The sequence below is a fragment of the Rhinatrema bivittatum genome, chromosome 2 (genome assembly GCF_901001135.1).
Source record: "Rhinatrema bivittatum chromosome 2, aRhiBiv1.1, whole genome shotgun sequence".
Classification (NCBI taxonomy): Eukaryota; Metazoa; Chordata; class Amphibia; order Gymnophiona; family Rhinatrematidae; genus Rhinatrema; species Rhinatrema bivittatum.
Genome location: NC_042616.1, coordinates 40,717,660 through 40,744,286, shown reverse-complemented (window position 1 = coordinate 40,744,286; position 26,627 = coordinate 40,717,660). Strand labels below are relative to the sequence as shown.

Below are 26,627 nucleotides of genomic sequence, written 5' to 3'. Positions count from 1 at the left end.
TGGGGCATGGGGCCCTTCCTCCTATGTCCCTCATGTACTGGTTCCTGTCTGCGATCTTCATTTTGAGCTGGGCTTTTATGTCTCGGTAGCGGTGGGCCACCTGCTCCCTGGTCCGACGGATGTCACTCTGCCTCTGTATGTCCCCAGCTATGCTGGACCAGATCTCTGCCTTCGCTGCCTTGGTGGTCCTCACAGACAGGTTCCCAAACAGGTGCGCATAGTGACGCAGGACCCCCTTCTATCAGCAGGTCATTATCCTCTGCGCTGAACCGAATGGCACGCTGCCTGACCCTGGCCTGGCTGCCTGGTTGGGGTGCCACTTCCGGAGGGGTCTCCTCCCTATGCTCTCTCCACCCCCCCAGGTTCCCCACTCCCTTCCTCCCCCCCCACCTGACCCTGCACTTCCTGCTCCCTTCCCCTCTGCCCTGCCTGTCTAGCCCTACCTCTTCCCACCATTCTCTCCTGCCTCACCCCATCCCCCTCCCCCTCCCTCCTATCACTTCCCTCCTGCCTATCTCTCCCACTACCCCTGTCCCTGCTCCTACTCCTCATTCCCCTACCACTAGGTCCCACTTCCTCCTCCTCCCTCCCCCTCTCCATCCCCCTCCCCCTCCTCTCAACTCCCCTCTTCTCTCCTCTCCTACCACTCCTCTCACGCTCCATCCTCCTCCTCACCGCCACCAACACCACACTCCTCCTCCTCACCACCACCACCAACACCATACTCCTCCTCCTCCTCACCGCCACCAACACCACACTCCTCCTCCTCCTCCACACAGATAGACAAACAGTAGACTGACACACTTGCACTCCAACACAGATTACAAAAGACACAGGTAAAGGGAAACAAATGACAAAAATTACACAGGACACCGCACTCAGTAATCAAATCTAATAGCACCTCTCTCCGACTAACTCCAACACCTACCTCTCTCCACAACTCCTTCCAAACCCTCAAAGGAGGTGGGGCAGGAAGTGGGCTCTTATACCTGACACATTATAATCTTTTCCTGTATTCCGTACTTATATACAGTTTCTCTTCCTTGTTGAATTTCTGGCATTGCATAAGTTTTCTTCTCTTATTTAAAACTTTCCCATTCTCAGAACATATAAAAAGTGTCGCTCTTGTGCATGATTTCTGCTGTTGCTGTTCTCTCTTCTCACTGAAGGTTTTCCCACAGTCTGTACTTCTGGATGGTCTTTCTTTGGTGTGAAATCTCTGCTGTGATTTCAGAATTACAGGATCCTTGAAGAATATCCCACACATATCACATGCACATCTTTCTTCAGTCATCAGGTTTCTCTGCTCTTCCTCTGTGTATGTGATATTTCTGGCACTTTGCTCACACAAAGCTGAGCCTCCTGTTGAATTTCTTTCCTTCCTTTCTGAGATGCATTGATTCCTGCATTTTTTCCCCCAGTCAAAATGGGAAGCAGCAGTAGCATCTTCAAATCTTTCTGATAACATCTTCCCTTCTAGATTCTCACTGAGCTCGCAGTGGTGGTTCCCCATATTACTGTTTCTGGCATCATCATTTTCTAGATATAAAAAAAAGTAAATACTGGGCATTATTTAAGAAGGACAAGCTAACAAGTTTCAGTAAGACAACAAAATGTGGGTTTTTTTCCTTTTGTTTCAGATAGTCTGCTGAAGAAGTCAGTGTAACATGTTCACAAAGAGCAATTTAGGGACAGAAATTGGCTCTCTGGGAACTGCCTTTCCTGAATGAGGATAAAAGCAGTGCACACTGGGAGTAATTTTAGCTGCATTTAGAGACATTAAGAGGGGGCATACAAGGCGGGGAGGGAAAGATCATGTATATATTTCATATTTATTATAATGTATTTCCTGTATGTAATAAAAATATATACTTAATAAAATCCAAAACCAAACAAAATGCAGGCGGGAAACTGAGCTGACCGGGCTAAGACTAAAGTTATCTCACTACTCAGCTGGAATCAAATGTTAAAATAAATAGCTACATTTTTAGCAATTTCCTGAATGGCTTGGGACGTTCGGTCAGACCAAGCTGATCTAGGAGGGTATTACAAATGCCACGGAAAAGTCTTGGTCGTCTGGGCGAGACTCAGGATAATGTCGAACCGAAGGCACCTCCAGCATCCTTGACTGGCCGATCGCGATGATCTGCCGCAGAGGGCAGATGTGCAACGTGGAGGTGTGCCCTGTGAGATCGCCACTATTCAGAGTTTTACGAATCAGTGCGAGGACTGCGTATATTTTACTCTCCACTGTAGAGGAAGCGAGAGGAGAGAATACAGTACAGGAGTAATGTGCTGAACACCAATACCACATAGACCTCACTCTGCCGAGTCCTGGATAATTTGTAGAGGTCTAGGGAAGTAGCTGGTAAACCGAGGTGTAGAGAATTGCAATAGTCTAGTCCTGTTAAGACTTGGCTAGTATAGACTGCATTTTCAAAGGCTGCTGTTTATTTTTCATTATAGGGCCCATAGTTTCATTTTCAATATTGGTAGAAAGCCCATGAGTAAAAATTAACTGCAGATTCCCATTTCCCATTGTATGCACAGCTACACGAGATTGCATTAGAGAGAAATCCAACTTGTCTCCAGAAGAACATGGCTATGTATAATAAAATATGGATGAGATACTGGGCTTATGTGGGAGCTTAATTCTATATGACTGCTTTATTCTGTAATCTGCATACACGAGAAATCCCTGGGATTACAGACATCTTGTAAGCAAGCCTTCTCTGAGCGTTTTTTTTTTTTTGTTATTTTTAATGGATCTCAAATGTCTCTCTTCTGCCAAATGTTTATCCGATACTGTTCACTTGATTTTAATATAACATCTGCTGGTTTGTTAAATAAGGAGATCAAAAGAATTAACTGCAGACTTTATGATGCACTGAAAATCGCCCCTGTGGCGAGTAGTAAGAAAGTCACGTTGGAGAAGTGAACATAGGACAGGAGGGAATATTACAAATAAGAGTGTTGGCAAAGAACTGAACAACAAGGAATGCAATTGAAAATAAATATATACAATCAATTACAGAGTAGAATAACCACTCAACTAGTTGAAGCAAACAGATTACAAATACTGACTAATTAGATGAGTTCAGTGTTTATGGGTAGTTGAGTACAGTTCTGGTTATCTGTTTTTAATCATGTTTTTTGCTGGTCTGTCCTGAGACTGGCAGGCTGAGGTCACTGCAGGGCTATATATACTGTGACGTCAGCTTCCTCTGTCTCCATCTGCTGGCAGGGGAGCATAACCCACTGGTCCATCTGTCTACACTAAGGAAAACAAAATTATCAGGTAAGTAATTTCACCAATGCTGATGTACACATAGATAAAAAATAAAAGATTAGGTGAAAACTGTCTATATTACTAGAAAGTATAGAACATCTCTCTGGTTTAAACAAACGCTCTATCTGTCAACCTAAATATTGTTATCACTGTTTAGTTGGCAGCCGTGAGATCTAGTGAGTCGAGTGTCCTGCTGTAAAAAAATATATATATAATTATCATCTGTTAAATGCTATAAAGTATACATGACTATACTGGGATTGAGCTTATGTCAGCAGTTGTAAGGCACGAACTTATGGTTTCATTTTGGAAGCTAAGCAGTGGCAGGAGACGGAACTGTCAGCTGGTGACCCGTTCGCGAGCAGTGCTAGCTGTTAACATTGGACATACTTTTATAAAAAATATAATTTAAATATTAATTTGTGTGTAACTGCAAATGAACTAAACACCTCTGAGAAACAAACCAGATAGTACCCAAACCTGTATGCTGACACATATTTAGTGGCAGCAGCGCAACCTTGCAGAGAAAGCGTTCAAGCGCCAGCGTCTTCCGCTAGCAAGAACGGGGCAGAACGGCACCATTTGCAAACGAAAAGTGGCGGGGACCAGAACCATCGCTCATCCACCAGTTTGAACCATTTCAGATGTGCAAGCCATGGCCTGTGAATCAAGATGTAAAATGAAATAAATGCATGATTCAAACTGTGCGCCAATCCAGCCGCACAAATCTGCAGTGAGAACAAACTCCACCTTCCTTCAGGTAAGTTCTCTCTTTATTGGACTGCTACATTTGTGCTCTTGATGAACACGATACAATGCTCCCGTTTCTTTTAGCAATTCATTTTTATTTGCAAATTCAATAGTTTTCTGATTGGATCCTAATAAGGCCAGATGATTACATTTGTATGCCACAAGTGAGACATAAGACACACAAATAAGTGCAGTCTAAGGTGGAATTCTGATGGCCTTAGTCTAATTAGTCAACATTTGTAATCTGCTTGCTTCAAGTAGTTGAGTGACTGTTCTTCTCTATCTGTATTCACTCATTATTTGCCTCTAGAAACGATTTTATATAATTTTTAAAAATTATTTATGCAATTTTTCAGCACACTCAATACAATAATATTCTTGATAGATAAACAGAACCAATAATGGAACATCACTTTCCTTAAACAGAAAGTAAACTAAGAAACTAAAAAGATACATTAATTCCATGAAAAGTCCTCCAAGGAGGGGGATACAATATCACAACTTCCAAGAATCTACCTTATAAATGGCCTGTGACTGACGGCCCGCAAATGCGCAGTAGAGCGCAGCTCTACTGCGCATGTGCGGGCAAGGACGTCGGTCAGAAAAAAAAATGGCGGTGGGGCCGCAGGAGCGGGAGGAGAAGCAGCGGCGCCGCGCATGCGCGGTGCCGCTACTTCTCCTCCCCAGATCTGCCGGCAGATCTCGGGGGGGGGGGGTCACTGCCGCGCGCGGCGCCGCTGCTTCTCCTCCCGCTCCTGCCGGCAGATCTCGGGGGGGGGGGGGGGGGTGTCGGTGCCGCTACTTCTCCTCCCCAGATCTGCCGGCAGATCTTGGGGGGGGGGGGGGGGGGTCACTGCCGCGCGCGGCGCCGCTGCTTCTCCTCCCGCTCCTGCCGGCAGATCTCGGGGGGGGGGGTGTGTCACTCCCGCGCGCGCGCGCGGTGCCGCTACTTCTCCTCCCCAGATCTGCCGGCAGATCTCGGGGGGGGGGGGGGGGGGGGGGTCACTGCCGCGCGCGGCGCCGCTGCTTCTCCTCCCGCTCCTGCCGGCAGATCTCGGGGGGGGGGGGGTGTCACACGCGCGCGCGCGCGGTGCCGCTACTTCTTCTCCCCAGATCTGCCGGCAGATCTCGGGGGGGGTCACTGCCGCGCGCGGGAGTGACACCCCCCCCCCCCCGAGATCTGCCGGCAGGAGCGGGAGGAGTTAATGGAGCCGGGTGAGAGTTGTGGGAAGTCGCGCTTACGGCGCCGGGAGGAAATGGAGGCGGGTGAAGGGAGGGACTGAGTGGGAGGGAGAGAGAGGGGGAGGGAGGGAGGGAGAGGGGGACTGAGTGAGTGGGAGGGAGGGAGAGGGGGGACTGAGTGGGAGGGAGAGGGGGGAGGGAGGGAGGGAGGGAGTGAGAGGAGTGGGTGGGGGAGGGGGGGTGGTGAAGAGTGAGGAGAGAGAATGAGGGGGAGGTGAGAGACAGAGGGATGTAGCCCGTTTTAACGGGCTTAACGGCTTGTTTTAAATATACAAGAGAATTAACAGCTATGGCAAAAACCCCTATGCCTCATATTACTCAGTGATAACTCAACTTAGAAAGTTATCTAACAGGCACCATAGCTGATAAAGAAGCCTCAACTAACCTACTATTTAGACATCTAATCAGCTGGCTAGGTTCAAAAACTACATAAGAATTCTCTTGAAATCTAATAGAGAACTTGCATGAAAATTTGAGGAAAAACACAGCTCCTAGTTGCTGAGAGACACTGCTAGAGCAAGCTGTCATCAGCGGATGCATTACCGAAACACTGGAGCAGCGTTGGGCGGCAGGATTTTGAATCAAAGACATTTACAACAGCAACTGCTTTCCACAAGATGTTACTTTTCATTTGCAAATATGAAAAATCAAAAAATAAGTATATCTGGGGCGACCAGTGATTATAATGTATTGATGTAGTCAAATAATAGACCATATACACTCTTCATAGTGAGTGTTAAAAGCATCTTCATATAAGACGGTCATCTGAAGTTTTCATTTGAAGTCTTCCAGTTCACTTTGGTGATGAATTATTGTACTTTTGTTTATGTGATTATTCGCCTCGTGGGTTTTTCCATCATACAGGCCGATACTGTAAAGTGAATTCAGCTGAGCGCACTGTTAAATGCGCGGTAGGACGGGCATTTTTGACGCGTGTCCACTACCCGTTATACTGTAAGGGGTTTAGCGCGTCGAATACGCATTCCAACCCCACCCCCCCAAAACAAATAGCGCTTATTACATGCAAATACATGCTGATGAGGCTATTAGTTATGACCCGAGATACTGGGGAAAAAAACCCCCCACTCAGAAATATATAGAAAAGCAGAAAATACTACTTTTCTGTACACCCTCCAACTTAATATCCTAGCAATATTAATTCGAAGGAACCAAAAATGTTAAAATAAATAAATTAAATTAAAATGTGCCAGCTGGTCGGGTTAGGAAAACGGATGCTCAATTTTACCAGTTTCCGTTTTCTTAACCCATGGCTGTCAGCAGGTTCAGAAAGCCGGCGCTTGTAAAATTGAGCGTCTGTTTCCTGAAACCCCGCTGACAGCCACCTCTCCTGGGTTTCTGCTGCTAAGGAGGCGCTAGGAGCACGTTATTGTTCCTGGCGCCTCCTTTTAAGTCCGACCCCTCATTTAAATACAGGATCGCGTGCCCAGGGGAGGTGGCTGTGCACGTGTTGGGAGAGCGGGCACTCACCCGCACTCTTATTTTATTGGCCTGATAGTATTGGATCTTAGGTCTCATTAAAAGAAATTGTCTCTTTTCCTCTGCCTAAGCCTAGTCACACCAGGGGATACTCTAACACAAAGCTGTAGAAACAGCTCAGTATGGGAACAGCAAGCACTGAGTCACATTTAAGTTCTCCTCAATAAGCACAATCGAAGCCAAATTCCCAAGACCAGGGAGAGTCCCTTCTTTTTTCTTAAACAGAGGCAGGTAATATACCTTAGAAATAGGTGGAATTGCTTGTTCTGGTACTTTTAAAATTTCTGTCAAATACCTCTGGAACATCTCTTTAGGGGAAACCATTTGAAGTCCGAGAAAATTAATAAAACGTAAATTTCTGCTTTTTGCAAGTTTTCCAAATTCTTCAATTTTCCTTCCATGGAAACCCTTTCCTCAATAACAGAGTCCCGAATGAACTTCATTTGCTTAGCCTCAACCTGTATTTGTGAAATTTGTCGTTCTAATTCAGTGGACTTATTCTCAATGATCTGCACATGTTGTTCCAAATTATTTTTCTCCTGGAGAGGCACTATATGAGATGATAATGGGCCTGAAACTTCAGTAGAATCCTATAAAGTTTCTAAAGTACAATGTGTCAATCTTACCAAACTGAAGTGTTAGATTTGGCTTCACTTACCCTCGACAGCAGCATGGCTGGATGCCGCCATGTCTACCTCCTCTGCATCCCTCCCCTAGGAGAGGCATCAGGAGATGACGTCAGTGCCGGCTGGGGATTTAAATCCCAGCCGCGCTTCCAGCCAGCATCTCAGCAACAGGTCCTCCTGCCTAGGCCTGCCTGCCTGCCTTGTCCAGCCTGTCTATCTAGTTTTGTCTCTCCTCGGAGCCTTGGTTGTGTCTTGTCTTGACCCTCTGTTTCCTGCCTTGCCTCTTCTTGTTCTTGTCCTGCCCTGTTCCTTCTGACTTGGCTTGACTTCCGGTTCTGGTCCCTTCATTGAACCTACAACGTCTTGTCTGTGTCTGCCTACTGCTGGTGTGGGCCTGGGGGTTCACCTCTAGATGGTGCCAACCATACCTCAGTCCAAGGGCTGACGTCTTATGACAGACTGGTGAGGCCATGAGTTCAGCAGACGCATCCTCAGCCAAGGCCATTGCTTCAAGTGCAGCATCAACAAGACCATCTGAATTCCTTGGCTGGCCTCCTTCAAGCTCTAACCCAGCAAGCCCCGCAGCAGCTAGACCATGTGACTTCAAGGTTTTGCTCAGTGTTTAGATGCTGAGCAGGCTCAACATCTTGCTCTATCACCAGAACCCTCCACCCGTGCCTGTTAGGGTCTTAGCTGCCACCACCTCCCAGATAAGGGGGTGATTCCAAAAGATGCAGGGGAAGTTCCTTAATTTGTACAAAATGCATTTTGAACTGCAAGCAGCTCATTTCCCCTCAGATCATGTCAAGTTGATGTATATACGTTCTTTGTTGGATGGTCCTACCTTGGCCTGGGCTTCTCCCTTGTGGCAACAAGCCGGCCCCCCTCCTTGAGAACTTCAATAATGTCATACATCAGTTCTACCTGATTTTTAAAAATCCTGGTCGTGTTTTGTCCGCTGCCATGGAACTACTTTGTATCTTTCAAGGCACTCACACCATGGGCAAGTATGCAGTGGAATTTTATACTTTGGCCTTCGAGCTTGGTTGGGGTGAAGGCAGCCAAATCGCCATCTTCTGGCAGGGATTAACGGGAAGAATAAAGGATGAACCAGTGGCTTGGGACCTTCCATCCTTTCTGAAAGCCCTTGGTGCCTTGGCCATCCTAGCTGATTTAAAATTTCAGGAACAAGCTCATGAGAAGGCGGCATCCCACCAATCCATCCACATAGCTTCTAAGCTTCTGCACTCTTTGGAGCCTGTCTCAGACTCTTTCAGGGTTGTCATCCCAGAAGAACCCATGCAGTCGGGAAGGACTTGGCTCTCTGAAGAAGAGAAACTGAGAAGAACACTGCATAACCTCTGTCTCTACTGCGCAGCGCAGGGACATTTCGCTAGCCACTACCCTGAGAAACCAGGAAATCCTCAGAGTGGCAGAATAGTCGGGAAGATGGTATTAAGGCTCCTGGCTCCCTCTCCACAAATGGTGATACCGATGTCTTTCGCCTTTGGGGAACACTCCATTAAGACCGAAGCCTTACTTAACTCTGAAGCAGGGGGCAATTTTATTCAGAAGTCACTGCTATGCCAGTATGGCTGGCTTGTTACCACCTTGACCACACCTCATACTATTTCTTCTGTTGGTGGCAAATCCCTGCCTGGATGTGTGAGACCATGGTCACCTTACCTATCATCATGTGGATTGGTTAACATCAAGAAAATTTCAAGTTCTATGTACTACCCAAGACAGTTAACTCTGTCGTTCTCGGTCTACCCTGGCTCAGACTCCACCAACTGTCTATTGACTGGGCTATGTTATAGATTACTCAGTGGGGTCCTTCCTGCTTAGAACATTGTGCACCCAGTTCCTGCCTCCAGCTCTAGTATCTTGGCAGCATTCTGAGAGCTGGGCTCAAAGATGTTTCTGAGCCTGGGAGAGATGGGAGCTCAATTTCTCCTCCTGTACTCTCCAACGGCGTCTCCCCCATTAGAGTCATGGCTCGAACGATGTGGGCATCCATCGACCCCAAAAAAGAAGGGGCTGACCTGGCCGCAGGGAAGGTGCTGGACTTTCCCCTCCTTTTGGTCCCATAGGTAAGAAAGGCTAAAGGCAGGAAAATCCAAATTTAAGAAGAACGAACATCACACCCAATTCACCATAGGGCAGCAATCTTGAATCCCTCTAGCTCTACTATTTCATATATACATTCAAAACCATGAAACTGTTACATATTGTTACATAAATACAATGAGGGCAACAGTCAAAAACTGGCTAAATTTAGCTGGATACGTTATCTAGGATATTCAGTGGGATAAATGTCTCACTGAATATCCCCCATTAAAGTTAATGGGGGATATTCAGTGAGATATCTTTCAACCTAACCAGATATTTATTTGAATATCACTGGCAAGATATAAAAGTTATTTGGCTATAGTTAATCGGATAACTTTAGCCTTAACTGCTTACATGCAAAAGAATATAGCTGGTTAAGTGGCAACAAACTGCAGGCCTGAAAAAGAGAAAAAAAAAAAAAAAAAAGAATTGCAAGCCTGGTACCCTATCTTTGTTCCACTGCCCAATCTCCAAAATCTCTTCCCTACTGGGCAGAGTCTGCACCCTCTCGGGCTAAGGGTCCACTGCATAATTCTAAAAATAAAAGTGCAGGGGGCTGATCTTCCCTTCCCAAACTATTCCTGGGTCCTGTCTAATCTGTTCCAAAGTGTACCCTCAAGGGCTCCTCTCCCTACCCCTTCCCTCCCGATACCTTCCATGTGGGCTTAACTTACCTAAATAAGTTATCTGGATAACTCCAATGTAACTGAATATTGTTTGTGCTGGAGTGCAGTCTAAGGTATCTGAATATCTTTATCCAGGTAGCTGGATAAAGATATTCAGTGGAACACATCACCAGCTGGGGACTGGTTTGAATTATCCAGATAACACACCCGCTTTCTGACTTACAGAATTTGGAAGAACTTAATCAGTTTTGTTGTGGCTTAACAGTAAAGGAGAAATGACTATTTACCTGATAATTTTCTTTCCTTTAATGAAAATAGGTGGATCCACACCAGTGGGTTATGCACCACTACCAGCAGATTCACACCAGCTCCATCACTTCCTGAGAGAGGAGCAAGCAAGAGCGAGCCACCAGGGAGCAACAAGAAGCTATCTGTAAGTTCATTGCCATTGCCTCAAGCCTGCTTAAGGATAGCCTTAATTTTCCTATCTTGTGCATCTTTCAATGCCGCTCCCCCTTTGACGGGATAGTCATCCGCTTGGTGACGGCACCCACAAGCACATCCACTTTCGTAAAGCGCCATTGCTCTCTCACAGCTGGATCCAGGGGGATACAGCCCTTCCAAAGCTCTTCCCCCTTTAAAATTAGCTTCCGGGGTACCCCACTCAAGATCAATCAATTCTTGAAAGGCCTCCATAATAGGGAAGAAGCATGAGGCTTTACGCAAAGAAATAAAAATGGGATTTTCCTTTGGCTCAGATACGGATTCAGACCCCAGTGTTTCCAGCATCTTCAATGTCTTGGAAATAAGAGCTGGTAACTCATCTCCATGAAAGAGATGCAACATATTTCCATATGGCTCCAATCCGGGAGGAATTTCCCCCATCCTCCAGGAGGTCAGGATCGGCTTCATCATCCGTGTCATCCGGGTCCCCTACTGGCATGAACCACAGCAGGTCTAGCGTACTCCCAACACTCACCCGCAGCACCAGGCACGTGGCAATCCGCAGCCTGCTATCCTGAACTGTTAAAGATTGGCCGGGGCCATGGACTGGGCCTGAAGAAAGGACTGCAGCCCTTGAAAAAGCAGAGGGATCCATGCCAAAACCAGGGGGGCGTTGGTCCTGAGCCCTCTGAACTATCTTCCCCCGCTGCCGAACCAGTTACGGAGCTCCAAATTCAGGTGAAACCGCCGGAAGCCCTTTTTTCCCCCATTCCCGCATCATGCTGGGAAGGACTGGGCTTAGCAGAATCAGAGGGAGACAATTCTCCCTGAGCCTCCAAACACTGCTGACAAAAGTTAGAGGAACCCCAGGCTGAGATGCCCGAATATGACAAGCAGCACAAAGGGAAGGTGCCTAGGCTTCTTAGGTATCAGCACCAAAAGGTTGTCAGTACGCTTCAACAGGCCTCTGATAATCGTACACCCAGCTGTGCTCGCAATAGGCGCTGATAGAAAAAGAATAGGCCCGCAAACATTAGGTGCCTAATGCACTGTTCAGGTAGGTGCCCAACCTGAGCACTCACCTGAGTGTCTGCACCCAACCTGAGCACTCACCTGAGTGTCTGCACCCAACCTGAGCACTCACCTGAGTGTCTGCACCCAACTGAGTGCCTGCCTGAGTGCCTTTAAGCGCACAAGTGTGTGTCCACCTAGGAGCTTTTATGTGCACAACTAAGCGCCCAGGTAGGCTTCGCTGTGTGCCCAATGAGCGCCCAACTAGATGCAGAACTAAATGCACAGCTGGGTGCAAACCGACGTACCTGAAGAGGGCAGTCTTAGACGCAGAGAAAAGCATGTGAATGCCGCCACAGGCTACCATGCATCAAAACTGGCCAAGCTTGAGAGCGGAGCCTAGCCCAGAAGGCTGCTCAACCCGCCAAACTGCCCAAGTCCCCAAGCTCACCTGGAGGCAGGATGGACGTTGGATCGGTGAGCCGAGCATGGAGACCAAAATGATGAGGAATTCCTAAATTTAACTCTCCCTTCCCACTCTTTTTTTTTTTTTTTTCAATTACTCGTTACCTGAGCTCAGCCCGACCGGTCGAGTACAGAGTCGGTCTCCGTCTGCAGGGGGAGAGGACAAAGGCTTTCACCGCCGCACTCGGCTTCCTGCACCTGCTTGCCTTTCAGCTGTTTTTTTTTTTTTTACATAGCTAAGTCCACGCTGGCAGAAAACCAGCTACCAGACCAAGGCATTCATCTAAGGGAGAGATCCAAAAATATCAGCTCAGGAAAACTCGACCGAAGGAGGGACCATAAGGTATCACCACAGGAGAGCGGGGCAGTAAAATTCCTTCTTTTCTCCTTCAAAAATCTTTTTGCGCGGGAGAGCGTGAGTAAGAGGGAGAGCGTGAGTAGGAGAGAGAGACGCCCCCGACAGAAAGAGAACATCTTACTGACTTACTGTGCCTTGAAACGGAGGGAACAACTCCCGCACCATTGAACCCGGAGTGAGAAGCAACCCGGAGGGAAAAGCTGGTGAGCGGGGAGACCCGGGAGAGACGCACGAGTGACGTCAGTAATCGGCGTCTGCTGCATAAATTGAAGCTGCAGACCCGGGGAAGTCGGAGAGCGTGAGTAGGAGAGAGAGACGCCCCTGACAGAAAGAGAACATCTTACTGACTTACTGTGCCTTGAAACGGAGGGAACAACTCCCGCACCATTGAACCCGGAGTGAGAAGCAACCCGGAGGGAAAAGCTGGTGAGCGGGGAGACCCGGGAGAGACGCACGAGTGACGTCAGTAATCGGCGTCTGCTGCATAAATTGAAGCTGCAGACCCGGGGAAGTCGGAGAGCGTGAGTAGGAGAGAGAGACGCCCCCGACAGAAAGAGAACATCTTACTGACTTACTGTGCCTTGAAACGGAGGGAACAACTCCCGCACCATTGAACCCGGAGTGAGAAGCAACCCGGAGGGAAAAGCTGGTGAGCGGGGAGACCCGGGAGAGACGCACGAGTGACGTCAGTAATCAGCGTCTGCTGCATAAATTTAACTTGCAGACGGCGCCCCGCCGTCACCGGCGCGCCGCCTAAGCCGCGCACCACCCAAGGGGCGCGCGACTTTGTCCGGCTCAGTCCGGAGAAGGCGGGAGAAGGTGCTCTCTTTATGTCTGATTGTTAAATTGGAATATTCCCGAGTACTCCTCAAGTTTTGATGGGGAGGAAAAGGAAAATAAAATCTATTCCATTGTCACCAATAACACCAAGGGGACCTATGGACAGCCACGTTGTAAGGCTGACCGATTCACCAAGAGAGGACGAGGGGGGGGACCAGTTTTCTGCGTCTCTAAGTCCCGGTGAAGGACCTGCATTTCCACCACAACCTAAGCCATCAATTCCAGATGATTTTCTGCAGCTGGGAACGAGCAGCCCATTGAAACATGGGGACTGTGAAACTCCACCAGAGAATCAGATAAGTGGTGTAAAAATGTTGGAAGGAGTATTGCCAGGGGGACTGAATAGGTCTGAGATATGGCCAGTGAACCCCCCTGAGAATATAACCCTAAATGATATATGGAAATTGATGACAACAGTAAATAATAATGTCTCGCGAATGAATGAGTCATTGTTAGGAATTGTGAATGTGAATAAACAACAAATAGAAGAACAAGGAAAGGAAGTAGCTGGTTTAAAGGATAATATGGTTAAGGTAACAACAAAAATTAAATTAGAAAATACTGGAGTTGCCCAAATTAAAGATAGTCTCTTTACTCGTAAAGAGTTAGAGAATATTGAGAATTTGGTGCAATATAAGAATTTACGAATAATTAACTTTCCCCAAACCAGACTCCTATCTCCTGCAGAAATGTTGAAAAAATATTTTAAAGAAATTCTTCAATATTCAGAGACAGAGTTGCCAGTTTTCTCCAAAGCTTTCTACTTTTCTAGGAAAGTTAGAGGGCAAGAGGAAGGAAATTTAGGAACATCTTCGATTGGGGTCTCAGGAGTCAATCGATATAATACAAAAGAGAGCTACCTTATTTGTCTCTATGTTATTGGAATCGGATAAAGATAGAGTGTTTGGGGATTTCCTCAAACACAGGGATATGTCCTTTTGTGGACAAAAGATTCTGATGTTCCCGGATGTCTCAAGGGCCACTCAGGCCAAAAGGAGACATTTTTTGTCTTTAAAGAGTAAAGTAGTAGCCCTAGGGGCAACTTTCTTTCTGAAATATCCAGCTATCTGTATTATTTCTCTTAGAGGAAAGAAATACAGTTTTATAGACCCATTACATTTGGAGACTTTTATTTCAGATAAAGATGTAGATGGAGGAAATAGTTTAGAAGGTCAGAAATAGAATTTTCATGTCTCTCTCTCCTATCTTAAAATGAATATTGTATAATTTAATATATGGTTTGATCTCTCCCAGTATATAGGTAATGTAATGGAGATAAAGGTTTTTCATTTTATATTGTTTAATAATGATATGGATAAGTTTTAATTATCTGTATTACTTATTTGAAATTTTGTTTAAAAGTTTTAAATGAAAATTCAATAAAGAAATAATTAAAAAAAAAAAAAAAATCTTTTTGCGCAATCCTCAGTTGGTTGATGCACCTCCACCATCTGCTGGAGACGGAGAATACTGGCTGGCTGATGTCACTGCAGGGGTGTATATACCGTGACGTCAGCTTTGCTCTGTCTCCATCTGCTGGTAGAGGTGCATAACCCACTGGTGTGGATCCACCTATCTGAAAGCTAAGAAAAATGTAAATTTAACATTCACTATGCATGCAAGCTGTCAGAAAATATCTTTTTTTGGGATTTACTATAATATAAGAAACCTATGGCCTTTGAGATTATTTACATAAAATCAACAGATCACAATAATTTTTCCCAATTTCAAAATGCATATTCACAACATTTTCAAAGAAAATGTACCAACTGGACAATTTTTGTAATTATGATGAATCTGTTCCACTAAGAGATTTTTAAGAGCAAGATCTGTCAAATCATTTTTTTTACAAAGAGATAAGTTATCCTTGGGTCAGTGCTATACCAGGATACTAATTATATTGCAATGGTAGGCTGGATCAGTTTGGTGGTGGTGGTGCTGTATGTTAGCGATGGCATAGAGTCCAACAGGTGGGGTTTCCAGAATCTTAAGTACATAGGTGTCCCTCCTGACATTAACTCCTACGACTCTACCCAGCTTGTAAAGAAATCTGGAGTATGAGAGATCTTCTGGTGGGGACGAATGCTCTGGCAGATCAGGTAAAGGGTCAGAGGGAATCCCTATAGAACCTTCCTCGAAGCTGAGAGGCAGGGGGATGTCAATCCATGAGCCAGACGAAGATGGCAATCGAAGCAGAGACCTCAGCTGTCTCAGAGGGGAAACCTCCTAGGGCAGGTCCAAGTCAGCCGTGCTCCACGCTTCATCTTCTGTGGGCTAGCTAGATTCCTCCACAAAGGGGAATGATTTGCCCCCTCCCCACTGAGATGAGCTGACTTCCTCCACTTCAGTTACCGCAAGGATTTTCCAGAGTGTGGAAGATTGTGAGACTCCCCGCATGGGAACAAATGTCATATTCTATGCAGGGTGCCCAACTTTGTCACCGGTGACCAAAGAGGTATAAAAATCCTTCACCGGATGTGGTCCACTCTCTGCTGTGTCCTCTGGGCTGAAGCTGGAGAAGAGACATCCTCCTCTTGATACCAATACAGAATCATCTTGCGATACCCACACAGGGCTCTAGCCAGCAATGTCCTCTCGGGATATCTGCATGGAGACCAGAAGCATCACATAGCAGAGAGTGGGATGGACCCAGGATATTTGCTTTGTGCGGCCAACACCGATAGGGCCCTGGCAGGCCTAGGATCTGCGAAGGAGAGGTGAGAGAGATAAAGGCATCTTTAGCGCCAGGAAGGACGAGGGATCCTGACAGGAATCTTCTCTAAGTCCTCCCTATGTCAGTCAGGGCTGTACTAAGCCTTTATGGCATAGATGGTGCCAAAAGCATCAATGGAGCCGAGGGCCTCTGCACTAATGGATCTCACACTAATGGCACTGGTGACTCCTGCGTTCCTGCTGCTATCTGGCACTTCTTTTTCGCTGATGAGCCTTCAAGGAGGCGATGAGGATTGGGATCGCGACACGGAGTGGCCCGGCTCTGGCCCTCGGCACTTCTGCACCTTGCTTGACCCCAGGGCTACGTTAGTTCCAGAGTCCGGCACTATGGTGGGGAGACCTACTCAAGGAGCCTTTGTTCAAGTCAGCACGGAGGGCGCCAGAAGAGGACCCCCGCGCTCCAGGATAATGAAAGGCTCTGCCTCTGCACGGACCTGTGGAGCTTCGCCATCCTTCAAGGCCCAGGTCTGCTGAACTCAAGGAGACCTCTGACCACAGGCACGACAGATTGCAGAATCGTGATTGGGACCCAGGAGGTTCTAACAGAAGATATGGCTACTGGTGATAAGACATCTTGAGGGCACACAACAATCCTTGGTGCCCCTGGGAGTGGCCTTCTTACAACCAGAGATTGTGCAAACTTCACTCTTGTAAACTTTTTTCTTGTAGCGCTGAAAAGTGCTGTTGAGGGGCTGCCAAGGCAGCGAGGAAAAATATAAAAAGTAGATAACTTACTGCCAAAGGCAGAAATCAAAGAAGAATGAGAGACAGATGGTCCGCACCTGAGCGGGAGTGTGGAGTGAAAGACAGAGGGGCTTACAAGGCAGCACAAGTGTGGGAACTTCCACACGTGCTCGGTACTAACACTTCACTGAGTTAGAGAGAGGTTTCCTTCGGTGCCGATGGATGATGTTACTCCACGTGTCACGGCTGATTCAGCCCTGCTTGTCAAAGGAGAAACTGGTGTGGCCCATAATAGAGTCGGAATGGTCCTCTTCAAACTGTTCTTCCATTTTCTTTTCATTCTTTTAAATGAGATGGAATGTTTACAAAGTACATCTGTCGGACCTGAAATATTTCCAGCCATCCCAAGAAGGTCATTTGTCAAGCATGCTCTGGTAAAAACAATTTAATTATTCCGCTGTTTCTTGCTGCTCTTTAAAATGGCTCTCTCTGCCCCTCTTCCCTCTCATGACCATCATGAACTACCTCCCTCAACTTTTTGTCACTCCCCTCCCTATCAGGTAAGCCATTTACGTTTGCTGGGGGTGCTGCCCCTTTAAGTGCTGAAAGGGGGATGACGAGTGACAGTAGTCTGCTCAGAGGCGCCGACTTTAGAAAGACCAGTAAAAGGGAGAACGTGGCATGCTCGGCTCTGGGGACCTTGAAAAAGGACAGATTTAGAGGTGCTGATGGAAGCGGCGGCAGTGATGGCGGGGACGATCGTATTCTTCCCCTCCACTCCCCTTCGACGATTACTTTGTATGTAGCCCTCCCTCCTGTCCAGTAGGAGGCAGGCGTCTCATGCAGCTTTCCATGTAGCATCTGCCTCCTCCTCTATTGGAGATGTGAGTGTTCAACTTCAGAATGAAGCCAGAGGAGGGGGGGAAGAGGCCGAGGGAGCAGGAAGTGCTGTTCCTCTCAGCGGTTTTACCCCGGTCCCTCTCATTACTGCACTCACCTAAGCAGCTGCTTCTCCCAGTTCCTCTTTCCTCTGATCCCGGCTCATCCCTGACGCACGGCTCTTCCCCTCGTTCAAGGCGGGATATGATATCAGGGCTGACAGTCGGAGAGTCTGTTCCTGGGATAAGAACACCGCATTAGATTTCCTATAATCACTCCGGGTGTGATTCCCCCACATTCAGGACTCAGAAACATTTCCAGCATGAAGAACTTCAACCACTCCAGGGAACGAAAAGATTCAAACCTTCACTAAGGGGAAGAGTTTTGAGGCCCCGCACCTCTCAGAAAAGACTTATGCGGAAACCCCTTTTTATTCATCTCTTCAGGCTAGCTCTCACTATGAAAAGTGAAAAAAACATGATCAGATTCATTTCAACGCGCATGAGCTTCATTATCCCCGACGGATGACGTGAGGGATAAGGAATACGACTGGAATAGTGCAGGGGGAACAGGCCGAGCATGCTCAGACTGACCTCAGAAGAACAGCAGGAAGGCAAAAGGAGTGTCACGGGTCCACTGGTGGGGCAAGAGCCAGTGGGCATCACTTGTGCCCCAACTAGACCCCAGTGAGTCCAAGTAGGTTTTGGGCTGGGCTCCAGGGGAGGGGGTAGATTGGGAGGGATCTGGGGGCAGAAGGACCTTACATGTACTTTTATTTTTTTTTACTTGTCTCAAGGAGCAGGAGGGATGGGGGAGGACGTCTGAGACTGTGTAACTCCAGGCACATCAGAATGCACACCGACATCCTATTTATGAGCTGAGGATCTCAATGGATTGCGCACAAGGACACCCAGCTCCTTTTCTTGGGTGCTAACTCCTTGTATGAAACCCATACTACCGGAAGTTGGGATTGGTGGGGTTTTTTTTGTTTCCTATGTGAATTACTTGGTGCTTTTCCTCATTACATTTCATCTGTCATTCAGATGCTCGTTCTCCTGGCCTCTCAAGGTCTTTCTGCAGACCCTTGCAACCTGCCGCTGCGTTAATTGCTTTGAATAATTATTCTGAATAATTTTGCATCACCTCCAAATCTGATCCCCCCACCCCCCACTCGCGGTTGTTCCCTTTAACTTCGACAGGAGCGAGCAGGAAAACAGCACAGATCCCCCCATGGTAATTCCACAAACAACCATTCTCCATTCTGAAAACTGACCATTCGATCGCGCGTCTTTTAAACTGTTTTATCGAGCAGCACTAGGATACCGCCTCCTACGCTGTCAAAGGCTTTCTAAAACCCCAGTCACATTGTGTTAAGGCATCAAAGTGTCAATTGTGTTTCCTTTGACCCCTCTCAATTAGATGTTTTTCTCCAGAATAAGGTCACTCTTTGTTAACGTAAACGAGGCTTCTTTTCTTGTTTACCTTTATTACTTGTATTACCTTTATTACAATACGTAGACTTCTCCTAAATGGACCTTTCTAAGAATCTCCACTACCTGCCCTCCCCTCCTCCCGTGCCCCTCCCCCCCCCTTTGCTCTTCTCCTTCTCTGCCCCTACCCTCCCCCCCTGGAACTTTGCTGTACTTCATAACCCCTGTACCACTGTGTGATGGCATGTGTTACGCTATCGCACGGTGCGATATTGCCCCTCGTTTAACTAAATACCGCCCAAACTCCTCCCCCGGTCCCGCCCCTCCCAAAAATTTGCATTCGCGCCGTGCGTTACAATTCGTTTCGCACATGGTCATGGCGTTAACGCCGCGACACCTATTTTGATGAGATCCGGGAGGAAGATTTTTTTTTTTTTGGCTGCCCCTTCCTTTCTGTTATTGGAGGAGGGAGAGCCGCAAATAACAAGGACCTGAGGAAAGATCAAACTAAGGGTGAGTAAAGAGCTGACCGAGAGCATCAAGGACCCCCCCCCAATCAGGAGTCTTCACGCTGTGCTGAGACAGTATTTTAACAGATTTTTTGGAAGGAGTTTTCCTGCCCAAGTAAAGGGATACCCTGCCTACCTGGGAATTCCACTTCCCCAAGTCCTGGAGCGTGGATGTTTCCCTTGCCCTGGTATAGAGACTGTAACCACAGAAAACACTTGTGGTGCTGCGGATTGAGTTGAATTGTGCCATATAACCTCCAAATTTTATACCAAGAAGCCATTATATATAGCAGTCTGGGTTCAGACTACAGGGGGGGGGGGGGGGGGAAAAGGACCATTTAAGTGGAGATTCAGACTTTCTATCATGGGGGGGGGGGGTCCTTGGATAATTTGCTTTCCTATACCAATTGTGATCTTAAAAGACGATCACAATTACCCTACCCCCCAGTGATCCAACAGTCTAGCCTTTACTTCTAGAGAATTTCTTATCTTCTTAACAAGAGACCAGGGCAGGAGACCGGGGAGGGGAGACACCCTGCTCAGGTGCAGAGAGTGACATGGAGTCAGAGACAGTGAAGGGCGAGAGCAAATCCCAGACAGCCCGGCAAGTACCAGAGCCAGAGGCTAGCCTCCTTCCCGGATCACAGCTGGAAGCTCTGCCAGAACCATCTCCTCGCCTGCCCACACTCTCCAGCTGGAGCCTGCTTCAGAGGTAAACAGGGGAGATCACCTGAAGCTGTACCAGGGGTAAGTAAGTTAGCCATAAATTAATATGTTAGGCAGGCTAAGGTTTATGGCAGGTCTGTTACCATCCATGATACAGAAATTTCTTTAGGGAAAACTGGTGCCTAGTGGCCAGGACGTTAGAGACAGGAATTGTTGTTATTTTCTAAATGCTGTATCCTGCCAAATCTGATAAATAAAAGTCTGTTTCTGAGGAGAATACACGTTGTCTTTTCCCTGACTTAGGATGGTGAGGTAAGGTGGGAGGACAGCTGGCAGTGTCCCGCAGCAGACAAGTCCCTGCACCCCTAAACCTACTTACACTCCACTGGTCCTAAAGCCTTCTCAGGAGTGGCCTGCTCATAGCTGCAGAACCAGTTAAACACATCCACCCCATCTGCCGGGGACAGACAAATACTGAAGAGCTGAAGACAGCACCAGGACCTTTATAGGAGGAATGAGGTCAGATCTGTCTTCATCTGCTGGAAGGAGGAACTAGCCTACTTGTCTGGAATGCTCTGGCATGGACGATAAGGAATTGGAATTAAACAGATCAGTCAGTGTTTCCACCCTCTTATAAGCTGCCAGTGGATCATTCTGCGTAGAGGAAACAAACTCTTTTAAGTCAACAGAACCTCTGCGTAAATTTTCTTTACGCCTGAGGCATGAAGTACCTGCTCAACAGATTTCAAAGACACCTTAAACAGCAGAAAATAATGATCAGCTCAAGGTAATTTGGAAGAGGCTAAGCTGTATGCGTTTACACCGGTAGTTGTCTTACCCACAACAGACAAATATATGAATCAGAGACTTAACAAAAGCATCAATTATAACCAGGAGCAAAATCAATAAAATCTGTGCTCACCATAAAAAAAGGAATAAAAAGCCAATACAGGTAAACACCTCTGGGTCACATCACACAGCTGACCAAGGGCTTTGCCCTTTGGTGTCGACCCAGATGAAGGCAGGCTTTTTATTAATCTGGTGTTGACAAAGTCAGAGATCCCATGGAGGGCAAGGGATGGCTGCTAGCCAGCAATAGCCCCTGTAAATGTATTCTCATTGGAAAGATACAATCTCATCCATCAGGAGTCCTCTCCGTGCTGGGATTCATTAGGTCTGAGGGAGAATTTTCTGGGTTTATATAATTCAATCACATAACACACAGTCCCAGAGCAAAACCTGGGACACAGAATATTACTTTGGGGGACTCCTGATCATTCTCCTTACACTCAAGTGCCTTTTCTGCACCCCAGGGTCCTCAAAATCAGGACTGACTCTGCACTGTCACAGGTTAGAAAGCTGCAGCAGTGTTTGTATAGAGAAAGCAGAAAGTTGGGGGGCAATCTCCTACCTGAGCAGAAGCTCCTGCAGGCATTTTCCTCTCTGCTTTTGCTGCTTTGAGGATTAGAAATTAATTGGGGGAACTTTTTCTAGCTGGGGAAGAGCTGAGTATTTGCCTCTTGCAGTGCAGCTTGGGGGGGGGGGAGGGGGCTTTTACAGAGGCAGGAAAAAGGGGAGAGAAGAGCAGAAACTGAGATTTGACGTTGGCAATTTCTAGCTTCCAGTTGTTAAAAGCTGAAAATTTAAAAAAAAAAACTTTTCGTGTCACTCCGTCTGTCTCCAGCACCCAGCAGCTTTTCTTCCTGCTGGATGCATACTGATGACATCAAAGCAGAGGAGAGGGGGGTGAAACTTTATATTAAGTACAGACTGATGATATCACACAGGGGAGGGCAGAGCTTTACGTTGTCGGCACAGACTGGTGGCATCACACACAGAAGGGCAGCCAGAGCCAGTGTTGCCAGGTTTTCATGAAAGAACATGCACTTTTCTCCAAAAAAAAAAAGCCCAAAACACATGAGATTGAAACTTTTTATTTTTTATAGCATTTAACGCCCTCGCATATTCATTTCCCTCTCCCCACCCCCCTCCGAGCACATCTCTGGCCCCCACACATACTGATTCCCCCCTCCGAGCACATCTCTGGCCCCCACACATACTGATTCCCCCCTCCGAGCACATCTCTGGCCCCCACACATACTGATTCCCCCCTCCGAGCACATCTCTGGCCCCCATACTCTCATTCACCCCTCTGAGCACATCTCTGGCCCCCATACTCTCATTCACCCCTCTGAGCACATCTCTGGCCCCCATACTCTCATTCACCCCTCTGAGCACATCTCTGGCCCCCATACTCTCATTCCCCCCTCTGAGCACATCTCTGGCCCCCATACTCTCATTCACCCCTCCGAGCACATCTCTGGCCCTCACACTCATTCCCCCCTCCCTAACCCCTCCGAGCACATCTCTGGCCTCCACACTCTCATTCCCCTCTCTTCATCCCCCTCCGAGCACATCTCTGGCCTCCACACTCTCATTCCCCTCTCTTCACCCCCCTCCGAGCACATCTCTGGCCCCCACACTCTCATTCCCCTCTCTTCACCCCCCTCCGAGCACATCTCTGGCCCCCACACTCTCATTCCCCTCTCTTCACCCCCCCTCCGAGCACATCTCTGGCCCCCACACTCTCATTCCCCTCTCTTCACCCCCCTCCGAGCACATCTCTGGCCTCCACACTCTCATTCCCCTCTCTTCACCCCCCTCCGAGCACATCTCTGGCCTCCACACTCTCATTCTCCTCTCTTCACCCCCCTCCGAGCACATCTCTGGCCCCCACACTCTCATTCCCCTCTCCCCACCCCCCCTCCGAGCACATCTCTGGCCCCCACACTCTCATTCCCCTCTCCCCACCCCCCTCCGAGCACATCTCTGGCCCCCACACTCTCATTCCCCTCTCCCCACCCCCTCCGAGCACATCTCTGGCCCCCACACTCTCATTCCCCTCTCCCCACCCCCCTCCGAGCACATCTCTGGCCCCCACACTCTCATTCCCCTCTCCCCACCCCCCTCCGAGCACATCTCTGGCCCCCACACTCTCATTCCCCTCTCCCCACCCCCCTCCGAGCACATCTCTGGCCCCCACACTCTCATTCCCCTCTCCCCACCCCCCTCCGAGCACATCTCTGGCCCCCACACTCTCATTCCCCTCTCCCCACCCCCCCTCCGAGCACATCTCTGGCCCCCACACTCTCATTCCCCTCTCCCCAGCCCCCTCCGAGCACATCTCTGGCCCCCACACTCTCATTCCCCTCTCCCCAGCCCCCTCCGAGCACATCTCTGGCCTCCACACTCTCATTCCCCTCTCCCCAGCCCCCTCCGAGCACATCTCTGGCTCTCACATACTCATTCCCCCCCTCCCTAACCCCTCCGAGCGCATCTCTGACACCGCACACACTGATTCCCCCCTCTGAGCACATCTCTGGCCCTCACATACTCATTCCCCCCTCCCAACATACTCATTCCTCCCCTCCTGATACCTGGCTGTAGCTGCACAGTCTGAAGATTCCTTTGCTGTTGCGCTCCAACGCTGCGCTGCTGGCCTTCCCGTTTCGCCCACGTGCGATGCTGTGCCGTGCTGGCTGGCTCTGCCCACAAAATGTGCTCCTGACGTGTGCATCAACAAGGCTTGCAGCTCCTGCGCTGATTGGCTTATTGCTGCAATATAGGGATAGGGTGCGCCTGCTATGGACAGGCTTCATCGCAACAGCCAATCACTGTAACATGATTCAGAGCATAAGTCCCGCCCAACAAGCCCAAAAAACCGCGATTGGCAGAAAAACTAGCCCAATTAAAAGCAACCCGCGAATGGGTAAAAAAAACCGCGAATGACTACAAAAAGAAGCCCAATCTCGCGGTAAATAAGCGAGGTTGGCAACACTGGTGGCCCCAGAGCTTTACTTTGCCGGCAGGGAGTGGTGACATCACGTAGGAAGGCGGAGCTTTGCACTGAGCACAGACTGATGACGTAGATGCATTTGTTATCTTTGAAAGCAGCAGCCTGAGGAAATGCTGGAGCAAGAGTTGTACTGTACTGTAGAGTTATAAATAGAAAACTGTTTTACTGCAGGAGCTAAACAGAGCGAGGAGTGAACTTACAGCTGCCGGGCTAACAATGCCGCAGGCTGCCTTGATTCTCAGCAGCAGGCTTCTTAAAAGTTGCGGTTGCCTGCAGCCCAAATTCAGCATAATAGTCTATCTGTCCATTTAATTTGAGGGGGAAGTCCTCTCTGTCAGAACAATGTCAGAGATTATTTGAACTTAATCCTTGATGAAGCTCAGCCTTTATTAGAGAGGAAAAACAAAAAGGCCAGGCCAGCCAACCACACAATAATGAAACAATGTTGGCATTGGCCAAGAAAGAAAGAAACAGGCATATAAAGGTAAAACCAGATCGAACATAAGAAAATGCCATACTGGGTCAGAGCAAGGGTCCATCAAGCCCAGCATCCTGTTCCAACAGTGGCCAATCCAGGCCATAAGAACCTGGCAAGTACCCAAAAACTAAGTCTATTCCATGTAACCATTGCTAATGGTAATGGCTATTCTCTAAGTGAACTTAATAGCAGGTAATGGACTTCTCCTCCAAGAACTTATCCAATCCTTTTTTAAACACAGCTATACTAACTGCACTAACCACATTCTCCGGCAACAAATTCCAGAGTTTAATTGTGCGTTGAGTAAAAAAGAACTTTCTCCGATTAGTTTTAAATGTGCCCCATGCTAACTTCATGGAGTGCCCCCTAGTCTTTCTACTATCCGAAAGAGTAAATAACCGATTCACATCTACCCGTTCTAGACCTCTCATGATTTTAAACACCTCTATCATATCCCCCCCTCAGTCGTCTCTTCTCCAAGCTGAAAAGTCCTAACCTCTTTAGTCTTTCCTCATAGGGGAGTTGTTCCATTCCCCTTATCATTTTGGTAGCCCTTCTCTGTACCTTCTCCATCGCAATTATATCTTTTTTGAGATGCGGCGACCAGAATTGTACACAATATTCAAGGTGCGGTCTCACCATGGAGCGATACAGAGGCATTATGACATTTTCCGTTTTATTCACCATTCCTTTTCTAATAATTCCCAACATTCTGTTTGCTTTTTTGACTGCCGCAACACACTGCACCGACGATTTCAATGTGTTATCCACTATGACGCCTAGATCTCTTTCTCGGGTTGTAGCACCTAATATGGAACCCAACGTTGTGTAATTATAGCATGGGTTATTTTTCCCTATATGCATCACCTTGCACTTATCCACATTAAATTTCATCTGCCATTTGGATGCCCAATTTTCCAGTCTCACAAGGTCTTCCTGCAATTTATCACAATCTGCTTGTGATTTAACTACTCTGAACAATTTTGTGTCATCTGCAAATTTGATTATCTCACTCGTCTTATTTCTTTCCAGATCATTTATAAATATATTGAAAAGTAAGGGTCCCAATACACATCCCTGAGGCACTCCACTGTCCACTCCCTTCCACTGAGAAAATTGCCCATTTAATCCTACTCTCTGTTTCCTGTCTTTAGCCAGTTTGCAATCCACGAAAGGACATCGCCACCTATCCCATGACTTTTTACTTTTCCTAGAAGCCTCTCATGAGGAACTTTGTCAAACGCCTTCTGAAAATCCAAGTATACTATATCTACCGGTTCACCTTTATCCACATGTTTATTAACTCCTTCAAAAAAGTGAAGCAGATTTGTGAGGCAAGACTTGCCCTGGGTAAAGCCATGCTGACTTTGTTCCATTAAACCATGTCTTTCTATATGTTCTGTGATTTTGATGTTTAGAACACTTTCCACTATTTTTCCTGGCACTGAAGTCAGGCTAACCGGTCTGTAGTTTCCCGGATCGCCCCTGGAGTTGGGGTTACATTTGCTATCCTCCAGTCTTCAGGTACAATGGATGATTTTAATGATAAGTTACAAATTTTTACTAATAGGTCTGAAATTTCATTTTTTAGTTCCTTCAGAACTCTGGGGTGTATACCATCCGGTCCAGGTGATTTACTACTCTTCAGTTTGTCAATCAGGCCTACCACATCTTCTAGGTTCACCGTGATTTGATTCAGTCCATCTGAATCATTACCCATGAAAACCTTTTCCATTATGAGTACCTCCCCAACATCCTCTTCAGTAAACACCGAAGCAAAGAAATCATTTAATCTTTCCGCGATGGCCTTATCTTCTCTAAGTGCCCCTTTAACCCCTCGATCATCTAATGGTCCAATTGACTCCCTCACAGGCTTTCTGCTTCAGATATATTTTAAAAAGTTTTTACTGTGAGTTTTTGCCTCTCCAGCCAACTTCTTTTCAAATTCTCTCTTAGCCTGTCTTATCAATGTCTTACATTTAACTTGCCAATGTTTATGCTTTATCCTATTTTCTTCTGTTGGATCCTTCTTCCAATTTTTGAATGAAGATCTTTTGGCTAAAATAGCTTCTTTCACCTCCCCTTTTAACCATGCCGGTAATTGTTTTGCCTTCTTTCCACCTTTCTTAATG

General features: G+C 47.3%; 1 protein-coding gene across 1 annotated transcript; it reads right to left on the bottom strand.

Annotated features, from left to right (window-relative positions):
- Positions 1 to 788: 788 nt before the first annotated feature.
- Positions 789 to 23,729, bottom strand: LOC115085941 (gastrula zinc finger protein XlCGF7.1-like). Its single transcript, XM_029592494.1, has 3 exons — positions 23,599 to 23,729; positions 17,675 to 17,794; positions 789 to 1,539 (listed from the first exon to the last, which is right to left on the bottom strand). Exon 3 carries the CDS (start codon positions 1,511 to 1,513, stop codon positions 998 to 1,000), a length of 516 nt encoding a protein of 171 aa, XP_029448354.1. The 5' UTR covers positions 1,514 to 1,539; positions 17,675 to 17,794; positions 23,599 to 23,729; the 3' UTR covers positions 789 to 997.
- Positions 23,730 to 26,627: the final 2,898 nt, after the last annotated feature.